The 26,263-nt window shown below is 44.1% G+C and overlaps 1 protein-coding gene across 1 annotated transcript in view; it reads left to right on the top strand.

Annotated features, from left to right (window-relative positions):
- Positions 1-8,926: 8,926 nt before the first annotated feature.
- Positions 8,927-26,263, top strand: part of LOC138361587 (F-box DNA helicase 1-like) — a 44,903-nt gene continuing 27,566 nt past the window's right edge. Inside the window, exons 1-5 of the mRNA XM_069320841.1 lie at positions 8,927-9,139; positions 11,341-12,276; positions 12,476-12,573; positions 13,546-13,660; positions 16,180-16,193. Of these exons, the coding sequence (XP_069176942.1) occupies positions 8,927-9,139; positions 11,341-12,276; positions 12,476-12,573; positions 13,546-13,660; positions 16,180-16,193 (1,376 nt within the window). The remainder of the gene's footprint in view (positions 9,140-11,340; positions 12,277-12,475; positions 12,574-13,545; positions 13,661-16,179; positions 16,194-26,263) is intronic.

The raw sequence follows: 26,263 nt of genomic DNA, 5'->3' as shown, positions 1-26,263 counted from the left end.
GGACCAGTAACCGGGTTCCTGATGGAAGAACCTCTTTTAGTGTATCCGACCCCAAGTCAGTAGTACGCTCTTAGGAATTGGTTATATTGTGCAATAGAGAAAAGGGGGGATGAACAAAACACTATTTCCTTTACCAATATATTTACACTTTCACCAATAAAATAATTGAATAAATAGACTATTACTATACTTATTTACAATAGTGTCACTTGCACACACGACACACAAAACGCACACTATGCAGTATTCGTCAACCCCAGTGTTTCCACTACCTAGTACCTCGTCCACACGTACTGAGAAACATTAGCGAGTTCACCTTATACGTGGGCCAGTCCACCGACACAGTATCACGAGGTGCCTATTCTCTACTATCGCTCTCCAGCTACACACTGGCAGAGGACTTCAGCCACATGCTGCCCGGGGTCTCCAACAATCATATACAGGGGTAGCTAACCCCTGGCAGAAGCCTCCTAGCGACCAGCACGATAGCAGCACTCTCTCTCTCTCTCTCTCTCTCTCTCTCTCTCTCTCTCTCTCTCTCTCTCTCTCTCTCTCTCTCTCTCTCTCTCTCTCTCTCTCTCTCTCTCTCTCTCCCTCTAAGCTCTCTCTCTCTTCTATTTCTCTCTCCTATCTGTCTGTCTCCATCTCTCTCTTTCTCTATTTTGCTGTATCTCTCTCTTCTCCCTCTCATCATTTTTCTAAATGCAATAAAGATAATTTTTCCTAATAATTGCAATAAATAAAAATTAGAACTATCATTTTAAAAACTTCTGCTCCAAAACGTTATCGCATAACATTTAAAACATTTATTAAAACGTTATGACCTCATGTTTTATACGTGTACTTTTAAATTCTAAAAACATGTATATTAAATGTAATTTAAAACGTACCCAAAACAATGAAATGTCGTTTTAAGCACGTTTTGAAAACGGGAAAATGTTTAGTGGAACATGGCTACCTATTGGATACAATCTCACTACAAAGTTTCCTGGTGGCTACACTGACACTTCAGGGCTGCCTGATGGCTAGACTCTCACTACAGGGCAGTTTGGTGGCTACATCCATACTTCAGGGCTGTCTGGAGGCTACAAGGTACACTACAGAACAGCTTCGTGGCTACACTCACACTACAGCCCAGCCTGGTGGCTACACTCACACTACAGGGTGGCCTGGAGACTACAGTCACACTACAAGGCTGCATGGTGGCTACAAGAACACTACTGAGTTGCATGGGGTCTACAATCACACTACAGGGCAGCTTTATTACACATTACATGGCAGCTTGGTGGCTACATCCACACTACAAGACTGCCTGGATTGTACACTCACATTTCAGGGCGGCCTGGTGGCTACACACACACTACAGGGCTGCCTGGTGGGTGCACTCACACTATAAGGGTGCCAGATAGTTACACTCACACTACAGGCTGCCTGCTTGTTTCAATCACAGTACTGAGATGACTGGTGGCTACACTTACTCTGTAGGGCTGCCTGGTGGCTATAATCGCAGTACAGTAATAAATAACTTGTTTGCACTATTCCAATAACTTGTATACACTCTTCCAACAACTTGGTACACTTCCAATAACTTGTGTACACATTCCAATATTTCCGTGGTGAACAGTTTCCGTGGTGTAGTGGTAAGACACTCGCCTGGCGTTCCGCGAGCGCTTTGTCATGGGTTCGTATCCTGGCCGGGGAGGATTTACTGGGCGCAATTCCTTAACTGTAGCCTCTGTTTAACGCAACAGTAAAATGTGTACTTGGATGAAAAAACGATTCTTCGCGGCAGGGGATCGTATTCCAGGGACCATAGGATTAAGGACTTGCCCGAAACGCTGCGCGTACTAGTGGCTGTACAAGAATGTAACAACTCTTGTATATATCTAAAAAAAAAAAAACTTTTATACACTCGCCAATAACGTTTGAAAATTTCCCAATAGCGTTTGAATATTCCCCAATAACGTTTGAATATTCCCTAATAACGTTTGAATATTCGCCAATAACTTGTGTCACTATTACAATAATATGTGTACACTCTTTCAATATCTTGTGTGAACTCTTCATATAACTTTTGAATACAATGCCAATAACTTGTGTACAATCTGTCAATAACTTGTGTAAACTGTACTAATAAGTGTTGTACACTTCTCCAACAACTTACAGCTCTAAGACTCTTGACTTGGTAAGAAGAACTATTGATTGCTTCATGAGTTCCTCGAACGAGTACATCACCCTGCAGCACGTGCCCAACGACACGCGCCATATTTGGGAAATTGAGACCCTGACGGACGAATGTCGATATAAGGTTAGTCCAATTTGTTGGTGTGTAATATAATGTGTAGGTTAAGTCCATGTTAAGTGTTAGTAAAATATGTTGGTGAGTCTGTAATATAATGTATAGGTTCAGTCCATGTGGAAGGTTAGTCTAATATGTCGTTGAATCTGTAATATAATGTGTAGGTTCCGTCATGTAAAGTGTTAATCCAATATGCTGGTGAGCCTATAATATAATGTCTAAGTTCAGTCCATGTAGATCCTAAGTCCAGTATATCGGTGAGTCTGTAAATTAATGTGTAGGTTCAATCCATGTAGATGGTTAGTCTAATATGTTGGTGAGTCTGCATTATAATGTGTAGGCTCAGCCCATGTTGAGTGTTAGTCCAATATATTGGTGAGTCTGTAAAATAATATGAAGGTTCAATCCATGTAGAGTGTTAGTCCAATATGTTGTTAAGTCTGTAGTATAATGTGTAGGTTCAGTTCCTGTTGAGTGTTAGTCCAATTTGTTGGTGAGTCCTTAATATAATGTGTAGGTTCAGTCCATGTTGAGTGTTAGTCTAATTTGTTGGTGGGTCTGTAAAATAATGTATAGGCTCAGTCCATGTGGATGGTTTGTCCAATATGTTGGTGAGTCTGTAATGTAATGTGTAGGTTCAGTCCATATTGAAGGATAGTCTAACGTGGTGTTGAGTCTGTAATAAGGTGTAGGTTCAGTCCATGTAGAAAGTTAGTCCAATATATTGTTGAGTCTGTAATATAATGTGTAGGTTCAGTTTAAGTAGAAGTTTAGTCCAATATGTTGGCGAGTCTGTAATATAAAGTGTAGGTTCAGTCCATGTAAATGGTTAATCCAAAATGTTGATGAGTCTGTAATATAATGTGAAGGTTCAGTCCATGTTGAGTGTTAGTCTAATAATTGCTGAGTCTGTAATATATAGTGTGTAAGTTCAGTCCATGTTGAGGGTTAGTCCGATATGTTGGTGAGTTTGTAATATAAAATACAGGTTCAGTACATGTTGAGGTTAGTCCAATATGTTGTTGTGCTGGTAAGTTAACGTGTTGGTCCAGTGCGTGTCAAGGCAAGATGTGTTGACACATTGTTGACGGGGTATCACCTCAAGAGGACTCCACTGACATTAGAGAAAGCAACTGTTTTTTTTTGCATTTAGTGCATTCAGGAAGTAGCAAAGAGACACAACGGTAGTACAAGTAATGCATCAATGTATACAGTAAAGACAACCTTGACAACTGCGAACTCATTGTTGATTTAATGAAATAATATTATGTGACAAAGAAAAGATGAGGTTTTTTCCTCAGATGGGGAGAAGGTATGAGTTGTAGCAGACATACGTGATGCTATGTTAGTCTGGATTAATCCCTTAAACGACGAAACGTTATGTATAAAGGTAACTCTCATCTCACTGTTTCACTGACCTACTAGACAAGTACAAAACAGAAATTGTGTTGGTAACTCCATTTGAGGTGAATGTTGAATATAATTCTCCACGTGAGGGAAATGTTGGCTGTAACTCTCCCAACTGAGTGAATTGTTGACTGTAACTCTCACCTTAAGGGAAAAGTTTGGCTATAACTTTCGACTTGAAGGGAATGTTGTTTATTCTACCACTTGAAAAGGAATGCGGACTATTGCTCTCCACTTGAATGCAATAATCATTGCAACTCTTGTTCCCTTTTTGCAATCACTAAAATGGAATCCCAATACCAAGATAAAGGACACTAAACTCCCCACTGGTCTCCCAAGCATTGTGGAATAGAGTGGAGAGTCTCATGTCGTCCGTCTATCGGCCTGCCGTATCATCTGTCGTGAATCTATTGATCTGAACACCAGCAATCTGAACACCACAAGAAGTAAATGTGGAACAGGAACACACTCCGGCTGAGTAAGGGTCCTCGGTGCTGTGGTTCTCACCAACACTACAGAACATGGCAGGTCGTCGGGTGCAACGAGAGCAAAGTTGGTTGCAATTTTCAATCTGAGAAGATCATTGGCTTTAGCTCTGCTTATAGGAAATGTTGGCTGTATTTCGCGACTTAGAGGGAATATCTGCTGTATTTCTCCACTTGAGGGGAATGATTGCTGTATTTATCCACTTCAAGGGAATGTTGGCTGCAACTGGCCACTTGAGGGAAATGTTTGCTGTATTTATGCACTTGAGGGGAATGTTTGCTGTATTTATGCACTTGAGGGGAATGTTTGGTGTATTTTTTCACTTGTCACTTGAAGGAAATATTGGCTGCAACTCTCTACATGAGGAGTGAATGAATGTGGTCTGTAAACATCACTTAAAGTGAATGTAGTCTGTAGCTCCTCATATAAAAGGCATGCTGGCTGCAACTTACTGGGAATGTGGTTTGGAGCTCGTTACTTAAGAGGAATATTGGTTGCATCTTCCCACATGAGAGGAATACTGGCTACAACTTTCCACTGGAGGGGAACTTTTCACTTACCCGGAATCACTGGTGATGTACACTTACCCTAGGATGCTAGATGAGCATATTTTCCTTTGGGCGCTAAGAGGGCATATTTTCCCTAAGTAACAAAGTAGCATACTTTCCCTTGAGTGCCAAATGAGTATATTTCCCTTAAGCGCTAGGGAAGCATACATCCCTAGAGGTACATACTTCCCTTAGAGAATCATGTTTCTCTTAACTAATTTAATTTAAGTTAATTAATTTAATATAACACTTTCAGCCTCCCGGCGAACAAGGAAAAACTAAGCTCAAAGTGCTCTTGGAGTTTCGGGGGATCCAGCGGAAACACTGAAAAGTGTATACTCTTTTCACTGTTCTGATCTTAATTTTTGATGTACACATTTCATTTTTGTACCAATGTGTTCGCAATAGAATGTTCTAGAAAAACATATGTATAAAATGTCATCAAACTGTGATTTAAACCACTACCAATAAAGAAACTACGTCGATCACTAGCCCAAACAGCGACGAGATGTTTCCATTCTTTTCAGGGTTGTCAACTCCACACTTGTCCTACAGCGTTAAATTTGGTATCTTTGAAAACGCAATAAAATTCCCTACACGAACATATGCATATAAATGAAGAATGAGGACCGCAGCCTACCCGCAAGAGTGTGGGAAGTGGGCGAAGTGTTATCTGTCACCTCACATCGGCGATCTACAATAGCCTTACCACGATACAACACAGTGCCGTTCTCCCAAATAGGCTATGTGGCTACTAAAGAAAACGTAAATTTTATGGCAAACATGTTCATACTATCCCCAAGTCGATCAGATAAGATTTGAATTTTATAGAAATATTTGTTCGTCGGACATAAAAATATGTCCAACAATACAATATGGGCAACTTAAAGTGGACTCCGTCGGACACGCTCTTGTGTCCACGTGGGAGGAAAGTTTAATCACTAGATGATCATACTGCCCTCATGCGCTAGAGGAGAATATTTTCCTGTATCTTCACATATAGATGCAAGGTCAAGTGCAGAACTATTGCATTATGTTCCGCTGTAGTTACAGTGACGATAACTGATCTGCGATGTACTTTGTGTTTATATTTGAATTTTGTATTGTCAGGTCCTGTCACTTGCCGAGTCAGTGTGGATGGAGATGATCGAACAGGTGCTGGGAGAGGCAGCAAATTTCCATGACACAGGTGAGTGAGTTATGAACAGTGTTGTAACAAGTGCTCGGCCAGGCTGCAGGTGTCCATGACACAGGTGTGTTATTGACAGTGTTGTAATCCACTTTCTTGAAATGGGAAATCAGCAGCCAGGAGAGGTGTACTGGAAAACTGGGAAACTTTGTGACATTTTCCAATTTAATAACACTGATGGATCGCATACTTCCCATTGTTACCCAACTGACAGATGGTATGTTTTCCATTTATATAAATGTTGTGGTGCGAGCACGTGTGACGGCTGTGTGTTGTCAACAGGACGGACTGGTGAAGGCCTGGCAGCTAACGAAGCCTCGTATCCAGGGGTATGACGTGTTGCTGGTCGACGGAGCAGAGGACATCAATGATGCCGTCTTGGATATCCTCCTCAACCAACACTGTGCGAAGGTCAGTAGGGGAAGAACGGAGAGGAAGAGCAGCAGGGGAGAGACGGAGAGGGTAGAGCCGCAAGGGAGAGAACGGAGAGGGTAGAGCAGCAAGGGAGAGAACGGAGAGGGTAGAGCAGCAGGGGAGAGAACGGAGAGGGTAGAGCAGCAAGGGAGAGAACGGATAGGGGAGAGAACGGATAGGGTAGAGCAGCAGGGGAGAGAACGGATAGGGTAGAGCAGCAGGGGAGAGAATGGAGAGGGTAGAGCAGCAGGGGAGAGAAAGGAGAGGGTAGAACAGCAGGCGAGAGAACGGAGAGGGGTAGAGCAGCAGGGGGAGAGAACGGAGAGGGTAGAGCAGCAGGGGGAGAGAACGGAGAGGGTAGAGCAGCAGGCGAGAGAACGGAGAGGGGTAGAGCAGCAGGGGGGAGAGAATGGAGAGGGTAGAGCAGCAGAGGGAGAGAACGGAGAGGGTAGAGCAGCAGGGGGAGAACGGAGAGGGTAGAGCAGCAAAAAGGGAGAGAACGGAGAGGGTAGAGCAGCGGGTGGAGAACGGAGAGGGTAGAGCAGCAGTGGGAGAGAACGGAGAGGGTAGAGCAGCAGCAGGGGAGAGAACGGAGAGGGTAGAGCAGCAGAAAGGGAGAGAACGGAGAGGGTAGAGCAGCGCGTGGAGAACGGAGAGGGTAGAGCAGCAGTGGGAGAGAACGGAGAGGGTAGAGCAGCAGCAGGGAAGAGAACGAAGAGGGTAGAGCAGCAGCAGGGGTGAGAACGGAGAAGGTAGAGCAGCAGGGGAGAGAACGGAGAAGGTAGTGCAGCAGGGGGAGAGAACGGAGAGGGTAGAGCAGCAGGGGGAGAACGGAGAGGGTAGAGCAGCAGGGGGAGAACGGAGAGGGTAGAGCAGCAGGGAGAGAGAACGGAGAGGGTAGAGCAACAGGCGAGAGAACGGAGAGGGTAGAGCAGCAGGGGGAGAATTGCGAGGGTAGAGCAGCAGGCGAGAGAACGGAGAGGGGTAGAGCAGCAGGGGGGAGAGAATGGAGAGGGTAGAGCAGCAGAGGGAGAGAACGGAGAGGGTAGAGCAGCAGGGGGAGAACGGAGAGGGTAGAGCAGCAAAAAGGGAGAGAACGGAGAGGGTAGAGCAGCGGGTGGAGAACGGAGAGGGTAGAGCAGCATGCGAGAGAACGGAGATGGTAGAGCAGCAGGCGAGAGAACAGAGAGGGTAGAGCAGCAGGGGGGAGAGAACAGAGAGGGTAGAGCAGCAGGGGGGAGAGAACAGAGAGGGTAGAGCAGCAGGCGAGAGAACGGAGAGGGTAGAGCAGCAGGCGAGAGAACGGAGAGGGTAGAGCAGCAGTGGGAGAGAACGGAGAGGGTAGAGCAGCAGCAGGGGAGAGAACGGAGAGGGTAGAGCAGCAGAAAGGGAGAGAACTGAGAGGGTAGAGCAGCGCGTGGAGAACGGAGAGGGTAGAGCAGCAGTGGGAGAGAACGGAGAGGGTAGAGCAGCAGCAGGGAAGAGAACGAAGAGGGTAGAGCAGCAGCAGGGGAGAGAACGGAGAAGGTAGAGCAGCAGGGGAGAGAACGGAGAAGGTAGTGCAGCAGGGGGAGAGAACGGAGAGGGTAGAGCAGCAGGGGGAGAACGGAGAGGGTAGAGCAGCAGGGGGAGAACGGAGAGGGTAGAGCAGCAGGGGGAGAACGGAGAGGGTAGAGCAGCAGGGAGAGAGAACGGAGAGGGTAGAGCAACAGGCGAGAGAACGGAGAGGGTAGAGCAGCAGGGGGAGAATTGCGAGGGTAGAGCAGCAGGCGAGAGAACGGAGAGGGGTAGAGCAGCAGGGGGGAGAGAATGGAGAGGGTAGAGCAGCAGAGGGAGAGAACGGAGAGGGTAGAGCAGCAGGGGGAGAACGGAGAGGGTAGAGCAGCAAAAAGGGAGAGAACGGAGAGGGTAGAGCAGCGGGTGGAGAACGGAGAGGGTAGAGCAGCATGCGAGAGAACGGAGATGGTAGAGCAGCAGGCGAGAGAACAGAGAGGGTAGAGCAGCAGGGGGGAGAGAACAGAGAGGGTAGAGCAGCAGGGGGGAGAGAACAGAGAGGGTAGAGCGTCAGGCGAGAGAACGGAGAGGGTAGAGCAGCAGGCGAGAGAACGGAGAGGGTAGAGCAGCAGGGGAGAGATCTAAGAGGGTCGAGCATCATGGGAGAGAACAGTGAATAGCGGCAGGAGAGATAAGGGAGAGGGAAGAACAGCAGGGAAGACAAGGGAATGGGTAGAGCAGCTGGGGAGAGAAGGGAGATGAGTGAGGGACCTGGTGAGAAAAGAGAGAATGGAAGAGGACTGGAGGAGAGAGGAGGGATGCGGGTGAGAGTGAAAGAAGGATGGCAGACAAGTCAGGGGTCAGGGCATTGAACGACGACGCTGGAGAGAGAAGGAAAACAGCTGGAGAACTGCTGAGGAGGGTGGACAGAGGGCAGGCGAGTTATATTTAGATCGGAGAGATTGTCGAGTGAGAGGTCTGAGGGGGCATGCCGGAGAGGAGACATGATGCTGGCTTCCAATTTTCATACACTTTCTAACACCCTCTTTCGTGACGCTGGCTGCCCACTACCCTAAACTCTCCTACGTGATGCTAACTCCTCATTACCCTAAACTCTCCTACGTGATGCTGGCTGCCCACTATCCTACACTTTCCTACGTGATACTGGCTGCCCACTACCCTAAACTCTCCTACGTGATGCTGGCTGCCTACTACCCTACACTCCTCTACCTGATGCTGCCTGCCCACTACCCTACACTCTCCTACGTGATGCTGGCTGCCCAGTGCCCCACACTCTCCTACGTGATGCTAGCTGCCCACTATCCTACATTCTCACACAGCACCCTCTACGTGGTGCTGGCTGTCATCTATTATAAACTCCTTCACCCTTCCATTATATTGTGCTGGCTTTCATCTACCCTATACTCCGTTACTCTTCCGTTGTGTTGTGCTGGTTTTCATCTACCCTATACTCCGTCACCCTTCCTTTATGTTGTGCTGGCTTTCATCTACCCTATACTCCGTCACCCTTCCTTTACGTGGTGCTGGCTGTCATCTATTGTATACTCCTTAGCCCTTGTATTAGATGGTGCTGGCTGTCATCTGCCTTATAATCAGTCGCCCATCCTTTACATGGTGCTGGCTGTCATCTACTCTATACTTCACCACTATTAAATTCTGTGATGTTGGCTGTCATCTACTCTGTCACCCAACGTTGACGGGGTGCTGGCAATCATCTACTTTCTTTACTTCTTTACGTCACCCTTCTTTTATGGTGTGCTGGATGTCATCTACTGTATACTCCTTAACCCTTTTATTTGGTGGTGCTGACTGTCATCTACCCTGTACTCCGTCACCCTTCCTTGACGTATTGCTAACTGTCATATATGCTATACTCGATTACCCTTCCTTGACGTGGTGCTTGCTGTCATCAACATTATATTCCGTCACCCTTCCAACATGGTGCTGGCTGTCACCTATCCTACACACCGTCACCCTTCCTTGACGTGGCGATGGCAGTCTTCTACCCTATACTCCTTTAAACTTCCATAACGTGGTGCTGGCTGACATTTACCCTATGCTCCGTTGCCCTTCCTTGACGTGGGGCTGCCTGTCATCTATCCTATAATCCGCCACCCTTCCTTGACATGTTGCAGGCTGTCGTCAACCTTACACTTAGTCACCCTTCGTTTACGTGGTGTTGGCTGTCATATACCCTATACTCCGTTACCCTTCCTTTACGTTGTGGTAGCTATCATTTACCCTATACTCCATCATTATTCCTTTACATGGTTTTGGCTGACATCTACCCTATACTCCATCACCCTTCCTTTCTGTGGTGCATGCTGTCATCTACCCTATACTCTGCCACTCTTCCTTGACGTGGTGTTGGTAATCATCTCCCCTGTTCTCCGGCACCCTTCCTTTACGTGGAGCTCCTGTCATTTAACATATGCTCTGTCACCTTTCCTTGATGTGGTGCCGGCTGTCATCTAACCTTTTCACCGTCATCCTTCCTTTAACCGGTGCTGGATGTCATCTACCCTGTAAGCTATCACCCTTCCTTGAAGTGGTGCTGACTGTCAATCTACCCTATTCTTCATAACCCTTCCTTTATGTGGTGTAGGATCTCATCTTCCCTATACTCCGTCACCCTTCCTTGAAGTGGAGCTGTCTGTCATCTACTTTATAATCCATCACCCTTCCATGTCGTGGTGCTGGCTGTCGACTACCATACACTCTGTCACCCTTCGTTTACGCTGTGCTGACTGTCATTTATCCTATCACCTTTGCATGACGTGGTGTTGGCTGTCATCTACTCTTTACTCCGTCACCCTTCCATGATGTGGTGCTGGCTGTCATATACCCTATTCTCCATGACCCTTAGTTGCCTTAGTGTCGGCTGCCAACTACCCTATTCTCTATCACCCTTCCTTTAGGCGGTGCTGGCAATATACTCTGCCATATACTCTGTCACCTTTCCTTTATGTGGTGCTGACTGTCAACTACCCTATACACCGTCACCCTTTCTTGAAGTGGTGCAGACTATTATCTACCCTAAAATACGTAACCCTTCCTTTATGTGGTGTTTGCTCTAATCCACCCAATACTCTATCACCCTTCCTTAACGGGTGCTGGTTGTATTCTACCCTATACTCCGTCACCCTTCCTTGTCGTGGAGCTGGCTGTCATCTACCCTATATTCCATCACCCTTCTATGATGTGGTGCTAGCTGTCATCTACCCTATACTCCATCACCCTTCTATGATGTGGTGCTGGCTGTCATCTACCCTATACTCCATCACCCTTCTATGATGTGGTGCTGGCTGTCATCTACCCTATACTCCGTCACCCTTCTATGATGTGGTGCTGGCTGTCATCAACCCTATACTCCGTCACCCTTCATTTACTTGGTACTGGGTGATATTTCATATATATCTATTGTGCGCAGATTTTCATCTGGTGACAGTTGTCATTGAATTGTGTTGTTGTTTATGTTTCAGGTGTTTGTGGGAGACTCTTGCCAACAGCTGCGCTTCTTCGGAGGGACAGTCAGCGCCCTGGATAAGGTGACAGCCACTCACAAGTTTTCCCTCAGCCAGTCCTTCAGGTTCGGACCGGAGGTGTCATATGTAGCACAATGTGCTCTGGAGGCTCGCCTATTGGTTCCCCACCGGACTGTCGTCGGAGCAAGAAAAAAAGACTCATTTGTCCATGCTCCAGATCCTAAACTTTTTGACCCAAGCTCAAAACTCAAAAGGGCTTATATAGCTATGACAAATACGGAACTTTATAGAATAGCCACGAAGATATGTGAGGATAAAGAGTACATTGCAGCATCCATGACATTTGCTGGTGGATTGAGTAAGTATGGATATGACGATGTTATGGACATATTTAATTTAAATCAAATTCAGGAGGGTCTTGCCACAAGAGAATCAGCAAATATTCAGAATCCATTAGTGGCCAAATTCGAAACCATAGCCGACCTTACGAACTTTGCTAAAACGTGTGAAGACCGGGAGCTACTTTCCAAAATTAATATGTTCCATTACAGTGGGAGTAGGACACCCTATCACGTGACTCTGCTTACTCAGAGGTGCAACACAGAGGCATCCGAGGCAGATATATGCTTCAGTACCGTTCACATGGCCAAAGGACTTGAATGGGACTGGGTTATATTGACAGATGGCATTATTAACCCATTATTCAACTTACATGACTTATATGCATATAATGATGAAATGTTGAGGCAGGCGTATGTGTCCTCGACACGAGCCAAGAAGTTCTTAACCATCAACAATGCGGTTCTCTATGCCCTCCTTTCCGCCCATGACGAGCTGGACGTGTTAGTAGCGAGGAAGAGCGTCCAGGAGAGCGTTGTGTGTCTGTGGTGCCACGCCCCCGTCACCCCCTCGCCCTCCCCGCTCATAATTAAGGTACCCTCGCAATCACTTTTTTAATAAACTCTTGTCATGATTTTTGTTCAAAGGTATTATATATATTAAGTGGTAATTTTGTGTAATATATAATTACCGGACTTGAAAATAGTAATGATACATGACATATTATATTTCTTATATAGGAGAAAGATGTCACATAATCTTGAATATACTTAATTTTGTATATAATTTTTAGGCACTGTCATACTACATATCTGATAAAGGTTACCGGTTTCCCGGAGGATATATGTGCGACGGGTGTGCAACAAACGCAGTAGTCACAAGCCTCACCAGGTGAGAAACAATTTGTTAGTGGTGCTGTGAGTTGTTAGTGGTGCTGTGAGTTGTTAGTGGTGCTGTGAGTTGTTAGTGGTGCTGTGAGTTGTTAGTGGTGCTGTGAGTTGTTACTAGTGCTGTGAGATGTTAGAGGTGCTGTGAGTTGTTAGTGGTGCTGTGAGTTGTTAGTGGTGTTGTGAGTTGTTAGTGGTGCTGTGAGTTGTTAGTGGTGCTGTGAGATGTTAGTGGTGCTGTGAGTTGTTAGTGGTGCTGTGAGTTGTTAGTGGTGCTGTGAGATGTTAGAGGTGCTGTGAGTTGTTAGTGGTGCTGTGAGTTGTTAGTGGTGCTGTGAATTGTTAGTGGTGCTGTGAGATGTTAGTGGTGCAGTGAGTTTTAAGTGATGTTGTGAGGTGATAGTGGTGTTTTGAGTTGTTAGTGGGGCATTATGTTGTTAATTGTACATAACGTTGTTAGTGGTGCATCAAGTTGTTAGGTGGTGCTGTGAGTTGTTAGTGCTGCATCAAGTTGTTAGTGGTGCTGTGAGTTATTAGTGGTGCATCAATTTGTTAGTGGTGCATCAAGTTGTCAGAGGAACATTAAAGTTCTTAGATGTGCATCAAGTTGTTAGTGGTGCATCAAGTTGTTAGTGGTGCATCAAGTTGTTAGCGGTGCTGTGAGTTGTTAGTTGTGCTGTGAGTTGTTATTGGTGCTGTGAGCTATTTGCGGTGTTATGAGTTGTTAGTGGGGATCAAGTTTTTAGAGGTGCTGTGATTTGTAAGTTGTGTTGTGAGTTGTTACTTGGGCATCAAGTTGTTAGTTGTACTGTGAGTTAGTGAGGCTGTGAGTTGTTGGTGGTGCTCTGAGTTGTTAATGGTGTGTGAGTTGTTAGCGGTGCATCAACTAACAAAGCATTAATATTATTGTTTTAATTACCTTTATTCTTCTATTGAAATTCATATATTTTTCTTCATGAATAATATTATGTTTCAGAATCACTGGAATAGAAGGTGGTGAAATGCAAATCTTTGCTCGAGCCTCCCGCTTAAGGTTGATCACTGGGAAGCAGCACGAATCAACCCTCTACAACGAGAACGCAATGAGATGGGTAATTATTATGTTACAAAGGTCTACAGACTAATAGCAGACATTTAAAGCTCAGTTGACTATTTCCTGACCTAAAAAGCTCAGTAGACTGAAATCTATTGTTCAAAGCTTTGGTGCCTAACCCATGATCTTTCAAAGATTAGTAGACAAACACCTTATCTTCAAAGCACATTACACTACTAAATGACCGTCAAAGTTCAGTAAACTAATACCTGACCTTCAAAGCAAAGTAAACTAGTGCCTGACCTTCAAAGCTCAGTAAACTAATACCAGACCTTCAAAGCTCAGTAGACTAATAAACAACCTTCAAAATCAGAAGATTAAGACCTGACCTTAAAAACTGTGTTGACTATTACCTGACCTTTGAAATCTCAGATTCACATCGAAACTTAAAAAATTATTAGATTAACGCCAGACCCTCAAATCAGAGTAGAGTAATCCCTGACCTTGAAAGCTTTGTAGACTAACACCTAACTTCAAAAAATTAGTAGACTAACACCTAACTTCAAAAGTTTAGTAGACTAACACCTAACTTCAAAAGATTAGTAGACTAACACATGATCTTCAAATCTTAGTAGCCAAAACCGTACTTGCTAAGCAGAGAAGACTAAGACAACAATTAAAACACAATAGACTAACAACTTACTTTCAAAGCATAGTTGACTAATACCTGACTTTCAAAGATCAATAGATTAATAAGTTATCTTCAAAGTTCAATACACTAATACGTGACCTTCAGAGCTAAATATACTAATTCCTGCAACTCAAAGCACAGTAGATTAACACCAGCCCTTCAGAGTACAGTTTTCTCTCACTTGACCCTCAAAGTTTAGTAGACAAACACTTGTCCTTCAAAGCACAGTTGGCTCACTTCTGACCTTCAAGGTTTATAAGATTAACACCTGATCTTCTAAGCTTAGAAGACTAACACCTGACCTTAAAGCACAGTAGACTTGCATCTGACCTGCAAAGCACCGTAGATTTACAATTGCTCTTCAAAGCACAGTAGACTAATACCTGACCTTCAGAGCACAGTACATTAACACCTGACCTTCAAAGCACAGTTGATTAACACCTGACCTTCAAAGCACAGTATACTAACTCCTGACCTTCAGAGCACAGTACACTAATACCTGACCTTCAAAGCACAGTACACTAATACCTCACCTTCAAAGCACAGTAGACTAGCACCTGACCTTCAGAGCACAGCACCCTAGCACCTGACCTTCAAAGCACAGTAGACTGGCACCTGACCTTCAGAGCACAGTAGGCTAGCACCTGACCTTCAGAGCACAGTACACTAGCACCTGACCTTCAAAGCACAGTACACTAGCACCTGACCTTCAAAGCACAGTAGACTAGCACCTGACCTTCAAAGCACAGTAGACTTGCATCTAATCTTCAAAGCACAGTAGACTAGCACCTGACCTTCAGAGCACAGTAGACTAGCACCTGACCTTCATAGCACAGTAGACTAGCACCTGACCTTCAAAGTACAGTAGACTAGCACCTGACCTTCAAAGCACTGTAGACTAAGACCTGACCTTCAAAGCATAGTATAATATCACATGACCTTCAAAGCACAGTAGACTAACACTTGCCCTGCAAAGCACAGTTGACTAATACCTGCCCTGCAAAGCACAGTAGACTAATACCTGACCTTCAAAGCTCGGTAGACGAACATCTGACCTTCAAAGCACAGTAGACTAACACCTGACTTTCAAAGCACAGTAGACTAACACCTGCCCTGCAAAGCTCGGTAGACTTACACCTGCCCTTCAAAGCTCAATAAACTAACACCTACTCTTCAAAGTACAGTAGACTAACACATTTTTATTTTTATTTGTTTCAGTGTTATTCTGGCATAGGCCTTAAGCCTCTGGCTGGCCCACTATGTGTTACTTGTTTTTGTTTCTCTTTTATTTAGGCAGAGTATGAGTATTTATGACTTGTATGTTCGTTTCAGTATGAATGTGCTGCATGTGTTTGACAACTTCTTCTGCTCTGTTGAATCATAGTTATCATATTGGGTTTGTGACTGCACTGTGTTAGATAATGTTGCAGTGGTGTGTGTCGGGCATTTCTCCACAGTGCTGACATTTCCTCCCAACTTCTGGAACCTGTATGCCTATTTCCTATGCACATGGGTATCGAAGCTTGATGCTATATAAGTGTACTTATGTTTTGTGTTTTTTGATAAAAGGCTTCCTTTTATCAAAATAAGCGGTTCCTAGTTAGTTGAATTCTTGCACAAAACCGCAGAACCTGATGTTGCTGCTGCTTTGTTGTGGTCACTGTACATCTTCTGCATTACTCTATTTAAATTAATTGTACTCACTTAAATCGTGACGGACTCTGTGAAATGTAAATGTCTATATTTCTTCTCTTGGTTGCAAGTTCTGAAACTTTGTGTACAATATCCTTCCCTATTAATCTCACATGACTTGGAACCAAGTTGATAAGTACCCGACGGCCTTGACTTTTGAATCTTTGCATTAATGCTATGACGTTTGTGGTCAGATGGATGTTATCACGTATGTGTTCTTGTTGGAAGGTTTCAGTGGCAGTTCTCGAATCTGTATGTATAACATGTTGTCTGTGTTCAGCAAGAGTATGTTCCAAAGCATTTTGAATGGCTAGCATTTCTGTTTGTAAAGTTGAACACCCGTTTGAGAGTCTCCAACTAACTACAGAATTTCCTGCATGAACAAATCCACAAAGGCAGTGACGAGGGTTCGAACCTATGTCCGAGAGCATCCCATACACTGCCTTAATCGACTGAGTTACAACAAGGTTAACAGAATTGCATCCAGAAGTTCTTCTGACTTTACTTGGATCCTGCAGCCTCTCCGAGACACAAACCATGATTTTACGCAATTACCCCATGCACTCGAGCTCTGTCAATAGGCCGTTCTACCTCTTCGCCCTTACTTCATTACACACAGAAATGACAATAGCGTGATGCCTCAAATGAACAAATACATATGGGCCGTAACGAGGGTTCGAACCTACGTCCGAGAGCATCCCAGACGCTGCCCTAATCGACTGAGCTACGACATGGTTAAAAGAATTGCAACCAGAAGTTCTACTTCAACTACTTCAGAATGCGCTCTATGTCATCTTAATTATTGGGACCGCTTAAAAGTTGACACACTCCCGCTACACAAACACACCTCCTTGACAAACACCTCCAAGAATTACCGGATTCATATGTCAGGCTGCGAGCAGCCGCGTCCAAAAGCCTTTTTTGACCATACGACTAACCGGCGGGCTGAGGGGCCATTGAACCCCAGAAGCTACACAAGGAAAGACGCTGACTTGTGAAGAGTTTTTTAGATTTGTCAGTTACCAATCCAGTTTGGACTTGGGACTTGGCCAAGTGATGGTTCACTGACTTAAGTTTATTGTCTGTCTCTTGTGTTGAATGATTCCGTTGATCTTGAGTTGCCACTACTTCTTGCAGTTGTTTTTGTGGATTTTTATGGTCTGGTGTCTTGACTACCCGACTGTTGTTGGTTGTCTGTATGTCCATGTCGCGTTGTTTGTCCTCTTGTGCTCTGTCTTGTCTCATTCTGTTTCTTGTGTAACTGAGGTCTGCTGCAGGATCTTGTCCATTATTACACAAGTGATTTCTTGAGTCTATTGTTGTGAGGCGTTCTTCATCATCTGTAGGCAATTGATAATGGTCTCTGCCATGATCTTCAGGATGTTTTTATAGGTGGATTTCGGTAAAACAGTAAATTTGCTGTGTTGATTCCGAAAGTGATTGCTGTTCCTCCCATGTCTCACACTTGCCTTCTGGACTGTGTCTTGCCCTCCCACATCTCACACTGGTCCTGTATTGCATGTCCGCTCCACCCATCCTCACACACTTGCTTTATAATTATATAAAATATAATTGTGACTGTAAGGGTTGTATACGTGCCCGTCTTCTCTGGAATTACATGGGGTTGTATCACAGCAACCTCCCCCCCCCCTCCAACCACCAGACGTATACAGTACTGTACTCCGGCTTCTCCCAAAATGCCACATATAAGACTTGTGTTTTATGATAGTGAAGCAAGACACTTATCTTACTTAGTACACTTAAAAAACAATCATGAACGTTTGGGCAAGATTTTTTAAATCGAGACTTACATAATTATTGTTTACTGTAAGATTAGAATAATGTTTGTTTCTCTCTCAGGAACAGCAGGGTGCTATTAACAGAACAAAAAGGAGGATCCGCGTTTTAGCCAATCTGATTGTCTTAAAACGCCATAGGTCCCTGGTTTCCAATGATGGTCTTCCCCCGGTCGTCTAGGTCCAGAACCACCACCATGATTAAATGATCATGAAAATTTTGAAGAATTCTGTAAAAGAAAAAGAAAATTATTTCCATTTCAATAATTTTTCCAATGTTAGAGTGTTTGATTTTCATTTATGACTTATTTGTGTTTATTTTACTTTTCCTGTGATACCTCCTGTGTGTGTGTGTGTGTGTGTGTGTGTACTCACCTATTTGTGCTTGCGGGGGTTGAGCTTTGCTCTTTGGTCCCGCCTCTCAACTGTCAATCAACTGGTGTACAGATTCCTGAGCCTAGTGGGCTCTATCATATCTACATTTAAAACTGTGTATGGAGTCAGCCTCCACCACATCACTGCCTAATGCATTCCATCCGTTAACTAACCTGACACTGAAAAAGTTCCTTCTAACGTCTCTGTGGCTCATGTGGGTACTCAGTTTCCACCTGTGTCCCCTTGTTCGCGTCCAAGGAACGTGTCCCTTGTTCGCGTTGTGTGTGTGTGTGTGTGTGTGTGTGTGTGTGTGTGTGTGTGTGTGTGTGTGTGTGTGTGTGTGTGTGTGTGTGTGTGTGTGTGTGTGTGTGTGTGTGTGTGTGTGTGTGTGTGTGTGTGTGTGTGTGTGTGTGTGTGTGTGTGTGTGTGTGTGTGTGTTTTCACAGTTTTTCACAGTACAGTTTTCTCTCACTTGACCCTCAAAGTTTAGTAGAGAAACACTTGTCCTTCAGAGCACAGTTGGCTCACTTCTGACCTTCAAGGTTTATAAGATTAACACCTGATCTTCTAAGCTTAGAAGACTAACACCTGACCTTAAAGCACAGTAGACTTGCATCTGACCTGCAAAGCACCGTAGATTTACAATTGCCCTTCAAAGCACAGTAGACTAATACCTGACCTTCAGAGCACAGTACATTAACACCTGACTTTCAAAGTACAGTAGACTAACACCTGACCTTCAAAGCACAGTATACTAACTCCTGACCTTCAGAGCACAGTACACTAATACCTGACCTTCAAAGCACAGTACACTAATACCTCACCTTCAAAGCACAGTAGACTAGCACCTGACCTTCAGAGCACAGCACCCTAGCACCTGACCTTCAAAGCACAGTAGACTGGCACCTATCCTTCAGAGCACAATAGACTAGCACCTGACCTTCAGAGCACAGTACACTAGCACCTGACCTTCAAAGCACAGTACACTAGCACCTGACCTTCAAAGCACAGTAGACTAGCACCTGACCTTCAGAGCACAGTAGACTAGCATCTAATCTTCAAAGCACAGTAGACTAGCACCTGACCTTCAGAGCACAGTAGACTAGCACCTGACCTTCATAGCACAGTAGACTAGCACCTGACCTTCAAAGCACAGTAGACTAGCACCTGACCTTCAAAGCACAGTAGACTTAAGACCTGACCTTCAAAGCATAGTATAATGTCACATGACCTTCAAAGCACAGTAGACTAACACTTGCCCTGCAAAGCACAGTTGACTAATACCTGCCCTGCAAAGCACAGTACACTAATACCTGACCTTCAAAGCTCGGTAGACGAACATCTGACCTTCAAAGCACAGTAGACTAACACCTGACTTTCAAAGCACAGTAGACTAACACCTGCCCTGCAAAGCTCGGTAGACTTACACCTGCCCTTCAAAGCTCAATAAACTAACACCTACTCTTCAAAGTACAGTAGACTAACACATTTTTATTTTTATTTGTTTCAGTGTTTATTCTGGCATAGGCCTTAAGCCTCTGGCTGGCCCACTATGTGTTACTTGTTTTTTGTTTCTCTTTTATTTAGGCAGAGTATGAGTATTTATGACTTGTATGTTCGTTTCAGTATGAATATGCTGCATGTGTTTGACAACTTCTTCTGCTCTGTTGAATCATAGTTATCATATTGGGTTTGTGACTGCACTGTGTTAGATAATGTTTCAGTGGTGTGTGTCGGGCATTTCTCCACAGTGCTGACATTTCCTCCCAACTTCTGGAACCTGTATGACTATTTCCTATGCACATGGGTATCGAAGCTTGATGCTATATAAGTGTACTTATGTTTTGTGTATTTTGATAAAAGGCTTCCTTTTATCAAAATAAGCGGTTCCTAGTTAGTTGAATTCTTGCACAAAACCGCAGATCCTGATGTTGCTGCTGCTTTGTTGTGGTCACTGTACATCTTCTGCATTACTCTATTTAAATTAACTGTACTCAACTTAAATCGTGATGGACTCTGTGAATGTAAATGTGTATATTTCTTCTCTTAGTTGCAAGTTCTGAAACTTTGTGTACAATATCCTTCCCTATTAATCCCACATGACTTGGAACCAAGTTGATAAGTACCCGACGGCCTTGACTTTTGAATCTTTGCATTAATGCTATGACGTTTGTGGTCAGATGGATGTTATCACGTATGTGTTCTTGTTGGAAGGTTTCAGTGGCAGTTCTCGAATCTGTATGTATAACATGTTGTCTGTGTTCAGCAAGAGTATGTTCCAAAGCATTTTTGAATGGCTAGCATTTCTGTTTGTAAAGTTGAACACCCGTTTGAGAGTCTCCAACTAACTACAGAATTTCCTGCATGAACAAATCCACAAAGGCAGTGACGAGGGTTCGAACCTATGTCCGAGAGGCATCCCATACACTGCCTTAATCGACTGAGTTACAACAAGGTTAACAGAATTGCATCCAGAAGTTCTTCTGACTTTACTTGGATCCTGCAGCCTCTCCGAGACACAAACCATGATTTTACGCAATTACCCCATGCACTCGAGCTCTGTCAATAGGCCGGTCTACCTCTTCGCCCTTACTTCATTACACACAGAAATGACAATAGCGTGATGCCTCAAATGAACAAATACATATGGGCCGTAACGAGGGTTCGAACCTACGTCCGAGAGCATCCCAGACGCTGCCCTAATCGACTGAGCTACGACATGGTTAAAAGAATTGCAACCAGAAGTTCTACTTCAACTCTACTTCAGAATGCGCTCTATAAGTCATCTTAATTATTGGGACCGCTTAAAAGTTGATACACTCCCGCTACACAAACACACCTCTTGACAAACACCTCCAAGAATTACCGGATTCATACGTCAGGCTGCGAGCAGCCGCGTCCAAAAGCCTTTTTTGACCATACGACTAACCGGCGGGCTGAGGGGCCATTGAACCCCAGAAGCTACACAAGGAAAGACGCTGACTTGTGAAGAGTTTTTTAAATTTTTCATGTTACCAATCCAGTTTGGACTTGGGACTTGGCCAAGTGATGGTTCACTGACTTAAGTTTATTGTCTGTCTCTTGTGTTGAATGATTCCGTTGATCTTGAGTTGCCACTACTTCTTGCAGTTGTTTTTGTGGATTTTTATGGTCTGGTGTCTTGACTACCCGACTGTTGTTGTTGTCTGTATGTCCATGTCGCGTTGTTGTCCTCTTGTGCTCTGTCTTGTCTCATTCTGTTTCTTGTGTAACTGAGGTCTGCTGCAGGATCTTGTCCATTATTACACAAGTGATTTCTTGAGTCTATTGTTGTGAGGCGTTCTTCATCATCTGTAGGCAATTGATAATGGTCTCTGCCATGATCTTCAAGATGTTTTTATAGGTGGATTTCGGTAAAACAGTAAATTTGCTGTGTTGATCCGAAAGTGATTGCTGTTCCTCCCATGTCTCACACTTGCCTTCTGGACTGTGTCTTGCCCTCCCACATCTCACAATGGTCCTGTATTGCATGTCCGCTCCACCCATCCTCACACACTTGCTTTATAATTATATAAAATATAATTGTGACTGTAAGGGTTGTATACGTGCCCGTCTTCTCTGGAATTACATGGGGTTGTATCGCAGCAACCTCCCCCCCCCTCCAACCACCAGACGTATACAGTACTGTACTCCGGCTTCTCCCAAAATGCCACATATAAGACTTGTGTTTTATGATAGTGAAGCAAGACACTTATCTTACTTAGTACACTTAAAAAACAATCATGAACGTTTGGGCAGATTTTTTTAAATCGAGACTTACATAATTATTGTTTACTGTAAGATTAGAATAATGTTTGTTTCTCTCTCAGGAACAGCAGGGTGCTATTAACAGAACAAAAAGGAGGATCCGCGTTTTAGCCAATCTGATTGTCTTAAAACGCCATAGGTCCCTGGTTTCCAATGATGGTCTTCCCCCGGTCGTCTAGGTCCAGAACCACCACCATGATTAAATGATCATGAAAATTTTGAAGAATTCTGTAAAAGAAAAATAAAATTATTTCCATTTCAATAATTTTTCCAATGTTAGAGTGTTTGATTTTCATTTATGACTTATTTGTGTTTATTTACTTTTCCTGTGATACCTCCTGTGTGTGTGTGTGTGTGTGTGTGTACTCACCTATTTGTGCTTGCGGGGGTTGAGCTTTGGCTCTTTGGTCCCGCCTCTCAACTGTCAATCAACTGGTGTACAGATTCCTGAGCCTAGTGGGCTCTATCATATCTACATTTAAAACTGTGTATGGAGTCAGCCTCCACCACATCGCTGCCTAATGCATCTATCCGTTAACTAACCTGACACTGAAAAAGTTCCTTCTAACGTCTCTGTGGCTCATGTGGGTACTCAGTTTCCACCTGTGTCCCCTTGTTCGCGTCCAAGGAACGTGTCCCTTGTTCGCGTTGTGTGTGTGTGTGTGTGTGTGTGTGTGTGTGTGTGTGTGTGTGTGTGTGTGTGTGTGTGTGTGTTTTCACAGTTTTTCACAGTACAGTTTTCTCTCACTTGACCCTCAAAGTTTTAGTAGAGAAACACTTGTCCTTCAAAGCACAGTTGGCTCACTTCTGACCTTCAAGGTTTATAAGATTAACACCTGAATCTTCTAAGCTTAGAAGACTAACACCTGACCTTAAAGCACAGTAGACTTGCATCTGACCTGCAAAGCACCGTAGATTTACAATTGCCCTTCAAAGCACAGTAGACTAATACCTGACCTTCAGAGCACAGTACATTAACACTTGACCTTCAAAGCACAGTAGACTAACACCTGACCTTCAAAGCACAGTATACTAACTCCTGACCTTCAGAGCACAGTACACTAATACCTGACCTTCAAAGCACAGTACACTAATACCTCACCTAAAAAGCACAGTAGACTAGCACCTGACCTTCAGAGCACAGCACCCTAGCACCTGACCTTCAAAGCACAGTAGACTGGCACCTGTCCTTCAGAGCACAGTAGACTAGCACCTGACCTTCAAAGCACAGTACACTAGCACCTGACCTTCAAAGCACAGTACACTAGCACCTGACCTTCAAAGCTCAGTAGACTAGCACCTGACCTTCAGAGCACAGTAGACTAGCATCTAATCTTCAAAGCACAGTAGACTAGCACCTGACCTTCAGAGCACAGTAGACTAGCACCTGACCTTCATAGCACAGTAGACTAGCACCTGACCTTCAAAGCACAGTAGACTAGCACCTGACCTTCAAAGCACAGTAGACTAAGACCTGACCTTCAAAGCATAGCATAATATCACATGACCTTCAAAGCACAGTAGACTAACACCTGACCTTCATAGCACAGTAGACTAGCACCTGACCTTCAAAGCACAGTAGACTAGCACCTGACCTTCAAAGCACAGTAGACTAAGACCTGACCTTCAAAGCATAGTATAATATCACATGACCTTCAAAGCACAGTAGACTAACACTTGCCCTGCAAAGCACAGTTGACTAATACCTGCCCTGCAAAGCACAGTAGACTAATACCTGACCTTCAAAGCTCGGTAGACGAACATCTGACCTTCAAAGCACAGTAGACTAACACCTGACTTTCAAAGCACAGTAGACTAACACCTGCCCTGCAAAGCTCGGTAGACTTACACCTGCCCTTCAAAGCTCAATAAACTAACACCTACTCTTCAAAGTACAGTAGACTAGCACATTTTATTTTTATTTGTTTCAGTGTTATTCTGGCATAGGCCTTAAGCCTCTGGCTGGCCCACTATGTGTTACTTGTTTTTGTTTCTCTTTATTTAGGCAGAGTATGAGTATTTATGACTTGTATGTTCGTTTCAGTATGAATATGCTGCATGTGTTTGACAACTTCTTCTGCTCTGTTGAATCATAGTTATCATATTGGGTTTTGTGACTGCACTGTGTTAGATAGTGTTTCAGTGGTGTGTGTCGGGCATTTCTCCACAGTGCTGACATTCCTCCCAACTTCTGGAACCTGTATGCCTATTTCCTATGCACATGGGTATCGAAGCTTGATGCTATATAAGTGTACTTATGTTTTGTGTATTTGATAAAGGCTTCCTTTATCAAAATAAGCGGTTTCCTAGTTAGTTGAATTCTTGCACAAACCGCAGATCCTGATGTTGCTGCTGCTTTGTTGTGGTCACTATACATCTTCTGCATTACTCTATTTAAATTAACTGTACTCACTTACATCGTGATGGACTCTGTGAAATGTAAATGTCTATATTTCTTCTCTTGGTTGCAAGTTCTGAAACTTTGTGTACAATATTCTTCCCTATTAATCCCACATGACTTCGAACCAAGTTGATAAGTACCCGACGGCCTTGACTTTGAATCTTTGCATTAATGCTATGACGTTTGTGGTCAGATGGATGTTATCACGTATGTGTTCTTGTTGGAAGGTTTCAGTGGCAGTTCTCGAATCTGTATGTATAACATGTTGTCTGTGTTCAGCAAGAGTATGTTCCAAAGCATTTTGAATGGCTAGCATTTCTGTTTGTAAAGTTGAACACCCGTTTGAGAGTCTCCAACTAACTACAGAATTTCCTGCATGAACAAATCCACAAAGGCAGTGACGAGGGTTCGAACCTATGTCCGAGAGCATCCCATACACTGCCTTAATCGACTGAGTTACAACAAGGTTAACAGAATTGCATCCAGAAGTTCTTCTGACTTTACTTGGATCCTGCAGCCTCTCCGAGACACAAACCATGATTTTACGCAATTACCCCATGCACTCGAGCTCTGTCAATAGGCCGTTCTACCTCTTCGCCCTTACTTCATTACACACAGAAATGACAATAGCGTGATGCCTCAAATGAACAAATACATATGGGCCGTAACGAGGGTTCGAACCTACGTCCGAGAGCATCCCAGACGCTGCCCTAATCGACTGAGCTACGACATGGTTAAAAGAATTGCAACCAGAAGTTCTACTTCAACTCTACTTCAGAATGCGCTCTATGTCATCTTAATTATTGGGACCGCTTAAAAGTTGACACACTCCCGCTACACAAACACACCTCCTTGACAAACACCTCCAAGAATTTCCGGATTCATACGTCAGGCTGCGAGCAGCCGCGTCCAAAAGCCTTTTTTGACCATACGACTAACCGGCGGGCTGAGGGGCCATTGAACCCCAGAAGCTACACAAGGAAAGACGCTGACTTGTGAAGAGTTTTTTAAATTTTTCAGTTACCAATCCAGTTTGGACTTGGGACTTGGCCAAGTGATGGTTCACTGACTTAAGTTTATTGTCTGTCTCTTGTGTTGAATGATTCCGTTGATCTTGAGTTGCCACTACTTCTTGCAGTTGTTTTTGTGGATTTTTATGGTCTGGTGTCTTGACTACTCGACTGTTGTTGGTTGTCTGTATGTCCATGTCGCGTTGTTTGTCCTCTTGTGCTCTATCTTGTCTCATTCTGTTTCTTGTGTAACTGAGGTCTGCTGCAGGATCTTGTCCATTATTACACAAGTGATTTCTTGAGTCTATTGTTGTGAGGCGTTCTTCATCATCTGTAGGCAATTGATAATGGTCTCTGCCATGATCTTCAGGATGTTTTTATAGGTGGATTTCGTGTAAAACAGTAAATTTGCTGTGTTGATTCCGAAAGTGATTGCTGTTCCTCCCATGTCTCACACTTGCCTTCTGGACTGTGTCTTGCCCTCCCACATCTCACACTGGTCCTGTATTGCATGTCCGCTCCACCCATCCTCACACACTTGCTTTATAATTATATAAAATATAATTGTGACTGTAAGGGTTGTATACGTGCCCGTCTTCTCTGGAATTACATGGGGTTGTATCGCAGCAACCTCCCCCCCCCCCTCCAACCACCAGACGTATACAGTACTGTACTCCGGCTTCTCCCAAAATGCCACATATAAGACTTGTGTTTTATGATAGTGAAGCAAGACACTTATCTTACTTAGTACACTTAAAAAACAATCATGAACGTTTGGGCAAGATTTTTTAAATCGAGACTTACATAATTATTGTTTACTGTAAGATTAGAATAATGTTTGTTTCTCTCTCAGGAACAGCAGGGTGCTATTAACAGAACAAAAAGGAGGATCTGCGTTTTAGCCAATCTG

Source organism: Procambarus clarkii, chromosome 8, assembly GCF_040958095.1.
Source record: "Procambarus clarkii isolate CNS0578487 chromosome 8, FALCON_Pclarkii_2.0, whole genome shotgun sequence".
Classification (NCBI taxonomy): Eukaryota; Metazoa; Arthropoda; class Malacostraca; order Decapoda; family Cambaridae; genus Procambarus; species Procambarus clarkii.
The sequence above is the reverse complement of the archived record's forward strand: the minus strand, read 5'-3'. Positions and strand labels throughout refer to the sequence as shown.